This window comes from Eptatretus burgeri, chromosome 8 (genome assembly GCF_056783735.1).
Source record: "Eptatretus burgeri isolate ZD-2024b chromosome 8, Ebu_testis_v1, whole genome shotgun sequence".
Taxonomy (NCBI): Eukaryota; Metazoa; Chordata; class Myxini; order Myxiniformes; family Myxinidae; genus Eptatretus; species Eptatretus burgeri.
The window spans coordinates 53,136,568-53,142,567 of NC_140968.1; the positions used below are offsets into that span (position 1 = coordinate 53,136,568).

The 6,000-nt window shown below is 44.4% G+C and overlaps 1 protein-coding gene across 1 annotated transcript in view; it reads right to left on the bottom strand.

Moving 5' to 3' along the window:
* The window catches only part of PIKFYVE (phosphoinositide kinase, FYVE-type zinc finger containing), a 199,576-nt gene that overhangs the window by 93,716 nt on the left and 99,860 nt on the right, over positions 1-6,000 (bottom strand). The window contains exons 23-25 of the mRNA XM_085890455.1: positions 4,508-4,634; positions 2,613-3,696; positions 867-1,071 (exon numbers count right to left, since the gene is read on the bottom strand). Of these exons, the coding sequence (XP_085746581.1) occupies positions 867-1,071; positions 2,613-3,696; positions 4,508-4,634 (1,416 nt within the window). The remainder of the gene's footprint in view (positions 1-866; positions 1,072-2,612; positions 3,697-4,507; positions 4,635-6,000) is intronic.

Here is a 6,000-nt window from a genome sequence, read left to right on the forward strand (position 1 = left end):
TGTTAACCCGTTCATCGCGTCCTTTTCCTGCATTGAACTGCTGTATTGTATTCGGAATGATAGTTGGTTTTTAAATAGCCGATAAAGTGATCGGGTCCAACGGGGCTGCGCGATAATACCCCGCTCGGTTATCCCAAAACGAAGCGAGCTGCTTAAGCGGCTCGTTTCCAAGCGGCCCTGTTGAGGTACAGTCTCTCGGTAGTCTGCCCGCGCAATTAATTAGGTATATCGACAATTCGGCGATTGACCCTGTAGCGTGCGGGTAGAGTGTTGACCAGGCTGTGGTGTGCACCCAAAACACACCCGTAGCGAGAGTCCGGCGTTTGATCTGGAAGGCTGCGACGAGATTGTCCGTTCGGTGGGCGAGAGCGGTCGTCCGCACGCTGGCGGGCGGAAATCTACAACAATATGTACCAATTTTGGTGCTTTTATGAAAAGTCGAACAATTGGTTTGCTATGCAGCAGTGGTATTGTGATTCTGTGGGACATTCGACATTTATTTAATTCTTATCTTCTGTTTAAAAGACAATATCATAACCAACTATGCCACAGAGAGGGGGCATGCAATGGCATTTAATACTCAAAATTGGTGTAAAAAGGATAAAACTACTCATTGTACTGTAATAAGGATACTCATTTGAAAAGGTTATCATGCATTTTATTACTTCTATCGGTGGCACAAATAATTTCGCACCATTTAAGGCCCCCTGCACACCTCCCCACCCCCCCCTCCTCCAGGTGTTATTGACATCTATTCTGTCCCATGGACTATTGTAACCAGAGTATCAAAACAAGCAGCCATTTCCCCAAAATGTCATAAAATGCATGAATCACACGAGCAAAACAAAAAACACCTTCGTACACACTTTTTGCTCAGGGTAGCAATCAGGTTTTGCCTGCCTTTGGACCTTAGTGAAGTCCTCGGTCGTCAGGCCTGGTCGATGGCTGAGGCGCAAGCAGCCACCCCGTGCCCGATAGTCAGCAAGCATTCGGGCCAAATCAGAACTTGTGCTCACAAGCTCAGTCACCATGGTGGACAATAGTGGATGGCTGGGAAGGACCTCAACCACACTGTGGGGTGCAATACAGCACAAATGTTAAAATAAATAGTGACCACTCAAACTTGTTCACAAATGTCATCTATATATATATATATATATATATATATATATATATATATATATATATATATATATATATATATATATATATATACATACACACATATATCCTTGTAATTTCCACTTCGGCCTTCTATCCCTGGTGTCTCTTCATTTTGTTATTCGGCTCAAATCAAATAACAAAAATATTTTATCTTGGCTACTAAAACAAACCACTACCATCACCATTATCACAACTCCCACCACCTTGCAAGGAGTGACTCATTGGACATTTAAAATATAAATATTGCTTGTTATTTTACTCAATGGAAAAAGGATGACAACATACCAATCTTTTATCCCTTTAAATAGAGGGCATAGGCATTTATTCCATTCTGATTGTGTCTCTTCCATGTTCTTTATTATCTCCTGTTATAATACACAGACCTAGAACTGTGAATTGATCTCATCACAAAGCCAGCTGTTGACTGGGCATCCTCTGTCATTCCAAGTGATTCCTTGAAAAATTGGAACCATCAACATCCTACAAGGCTTTTGTCCATAGCTCAAGGGGGTACTTACTGCTCTCCCTGATATGCTGGCATGCCTTCCCTGGATTCTGTCAATTATTAAGCTCCCAACATTATTGGTATCTCCCTCAATGAGGCCAAAGCACAAGGACTGTTGCTCCCTCATATCAGACAAGTCTGTAGCCTCCATTGTTAACATCATCTCCTCCAGCTCTCTCAACCCTCTGATGCTCCCCAGATCCTCCAGTAGCACATGCACCCTTTCAGTAACCCCCTGAGATTAACACCCCAAAATCCAGACTTTCCACCAATTTCCCATCTTTTGTCCGATTGAGGGAAGTGGATCAATTTCACTCTTCCCTTAAGGGCTTCAAGAAGGCAGTGACCATTCACGTGTCCTCTCCCATCCCTACCCTTGTGCCATTCTTTACGAGATGCTCATTAAGCAACCCTCAGTTACAGGTTACTGTCCCCTCTTCGATTCATCTTATCCATTGCATATTTTGCCTGACACTCACTGGTAGGGTGTTGCCATTTTACCCTCTTCTTTCACCACATTTACAAATTTTATTTTCCATCTTCATCTTGCACGAGACTAGATGTTGCATTAAAAAAATAAAAAAAAATAAAACGGTGAAAAAAATAAAGTAAAATAAAAATAAAAGGGTTCACCAAAACCGGCCATCATAGTTATATAACTTTATATTGAGTTTTGCAACTTTGTAGAGTCATAGCATGCTCAATGCTTCCATTATTTCAAAGCTCATCAATTATTATGCATCCTCCAGTGATCCAAGGCCACGACTGCGAGGCAAGAAGAATGGCTGCAGAATGCAAATTGTAATGCATTTATTGGAACTAAATATTTGGTGATTTCTACCATAGCATAACTAGTATGACAAGTACAAAAAGAAAATAAATCATGGAAATTTTTTTTTTTTTTAAATAATAATAATAATAATTAAAAAAAATTTTCACATACGCATCTTTTGGTGGGTAAACGTTTTCATTGATGCGTGGCATCACTGCCTTGGTATCACGAAGCTGGTGCTTTTTGCATCGATCTTCTGCCTTCTTGACCTCAGGGTGGCACAGAGTAGACCAGTAAACCTCATTTGGGAAATAAATGCGCGACGGACACAAAACTCCAGCAGGTGTGAGCAGATATGGCAGCGGAAAGACGATGAAGGGTGATGTACAAAGGATGACATCACGGAATTCTCGAATAAAAGTTTCTGAAAGGCATCTCAAAACTTCCTCTCGATTTTCAGGTGGAACCGCAAATGGATCAGCGTCAAAGCTCAGAGAAGTGTGCGACTCGCTTAGTGGATGCTTCGTTTTATTTCCCTCAATCTGCCCGGGGTCCATTCCAATGTTTTTTGTCGATCTGTGGCACACAGAGTCTTCCGCTTGGACGTTTGGAGAACCAGTGTACTCCATTAATGTTGTCTCCTTGTCGAGAAACAAATTTTCAATTTGTGTGTCTGTCATCATAGAGTATGGTTTATCAGCAAGGAATTGAAAATTCATATCCATGTCATGTTCTGGTGGTTGCTTAAGTTCTAAAGGTGTAGCAGGACTATCAAAGACTTCCATCCCAATAGGGTCCACTTTTAGCCTCTTGAAATCCACTTTGTCATACGTGCCTTGTCCCGATGTTCCACCCTCACTTGAACCACTACTGTCTTGCCAACTCATCTCATCATTCAATGGTCTTTGCACTAACCCAGCATTCTCAGCAGAAATAACACCATCAGATCCATGCCGACTGAGGTTTGGTTTTAACTCGTCGTCCTGTTGTGCTGTCGTTCGTCTTTTAGATGGTGGCTTGGAGTTGCGTGATCGGCCCGGGTAGTACACAGAATTCCGATGGGGCAAAGATGGAGGCCATGCAAACTCATCCATCAACAGAGATATCTCCAGCCTTGAATGGTAAGCAACGAAGATCATGAAGAGTAGGATCTCCTTCACTCGTGCCATTTCGTAGGCACCTGCACCACGAAGCAGGACAGTGCATCCCAAATGTTGGGCACAGCCCTCAAAAAACATGAGGGTCTTGGCTTGACCTAGCAAAGAAAACAATGCCTCAACAAATGAACAATCACACATGGGATAATTACTGTAGAGATTCTGGTGTACATTTAAATATATCATCATATATACACAGCGAACCACATATCTGTCTGTCGGTCTTCAATGCACTCCGAAACTGCTGGACAGAACGAGTGAACTCGGTGGTTGCACTCGAGCTGTACGAGGGAGGATTTTAAGTGGTTAAAAACCATTCATCACCCCATTTGTTTTGGCTTAGGCGGTGATGAAAATTTGTATTGTGTTTTGCCATTCCTGGTGGGAGTGAGTTTTACAAGTCACAATGTAATAAAATACAGTACTTCAATTATCTGCGTGAAAACCAGACATAAATTATCATTATTTGAGGTTCTTTGTTTGTTTGACTCGTATACACTCCTGCACTGCTGAATGAAATTAGCTTAAAACTGCAGCTTGTGCTCAGGGGTGAAGGGATAGAAAAGGTAGTGAGAGAAGGGATACAAGTGGGAATGGATGAAGGGGATGATTTGGTTGCGTGGAGGTATGTGAAGGTGTAAAGAAGGCAGTGGGATAAGGAGAATAAGTGTGAGTGGATGAAGGCTTTGAGAGTAATGTTTAAAGGGGTCGAGGGGAATAAGAGACCGATTGCTGAGTGAACAGAAAAAGGGAGTAAGTTTGCAGGTGTTAACTGCAATGGGTCTTCCGGTTCTATATGCACACGCAATACTTTGGACGATAAATGTTTTGAATACGATTACTCGAACATCCACATCCACAACTCAATATCTGATGATAGGTCTGTTCAAGTAGTTTACAGCAACATACCAGAAGGTACGCTGAAAGGCTGCAGGTGAAATTTGTGACACGAGCCAAGGCGTGGTTTGGATACCAGCTGATCAAGGGATTGCACCAGATCCCCTTGGGTCATGCGACTCACACCTTCCATCACCTTCTGCCAACACAAGCGTAAAACACAAAACACTAGAATGGCATTCGGTCGAGCGGATACCTCCACCAGGCTGAACAGTTTACATTTTGTAGCCCATAGATAGGGCGGATCTGGATCTGGACACAACAATCATGGCCCCGTGACAGCTACACGAGGACAGGCGTCCGGGGCTCAGGCTCCAGGTTCTCGGGCGGTTCCTCCAGTGCCTTGTGACAGCAAAAGCAACCTGGTGGCGTTCTTGGCATAGTTTTACTGTATTGCATGGAGGAAAGGCTGGGCCCAGGACAAAAGCAGGGTGCAATTGGTGGCAAATTTGCATTGCACGGTGGTGGAGGTCTTGACCATGGCTAATAGCCTCGCATCTTGGACAGACCTCGGTTCAGCTCCAAAAAGGCGACTTGGCATAGAACAGCAGATCGAGCTTAATGTTCAGCTCGTTGTGTGAAAAAGCGACTTGATGAATCGGTAGCAGAATTGTCGAATGACATTCACCATGTGGTGAGAATCGTGCACTTGAGCATGGCAGCACCTGCTCAAGAAAGCATGGTGTTAGATCAGTTAACCAAGTCCATGCCAGAACCAGACCTGAGATCCCACCTGTCAGTGTGGCACGTGACCACTCTGTGTGAGGCAGCAGACACCTCAGCCCACTCGGAAGTGGTGAGGTGCCCACAAAGGCACAAAGGGAGGGGGGTGAGTACCTGTGAGTAGTGCTATGACAGGTGGTGCCAATGGGGTCCAATGGGTCCAAATAAATGGTCATGGGGAACTGGGGACCCTTGCTGCACAAGGTGGGGGAAGGGGGTGTCTGGGGGGGGGGATTTAGAATTTAGTGGGAGTACATCTTACCAGGAGAGATGCTTTAATTGTGGCCAGATGAGTCATAAAGAACGAGAGTGGAGATCTCCCGACAGGAAAAGACCTCGACCACAAGACCGCCAACGTGTACCAGTGTGTCCTTGAATAGCCAGCCACCAAAATCCCCCCCACTCCCACCCACCACCCAGAACCAGGGAAATTAGAAAGTGCTGAGCATATCGGGCCACCTTCAGCAAAGGTAGATGGTAAAGAGTCCTCATTGTCATGACAAATAATCTTTAGCAAAGAAATTGGTCCTGGCAGTTTGACAATTCAGTGCAAGATTGAAGGCGTAACCATGGACACCGAGGTGGACACAGCAGCAAGTGCCACAACCATCAGCCCTATGGTCCTCAACACGGTTGGAATAACATCTGCTGTTTAAAAGATAGCAGTCTGCAGGGCTACTAAAGCAACAGGTACCATCAGGGGGCATGGTTTCATCGCCCAGAAATTGGACAGGGTAAGACGGAGAGTAGAGGTTTGCAATCTATGCTATGTTGGACTTGCT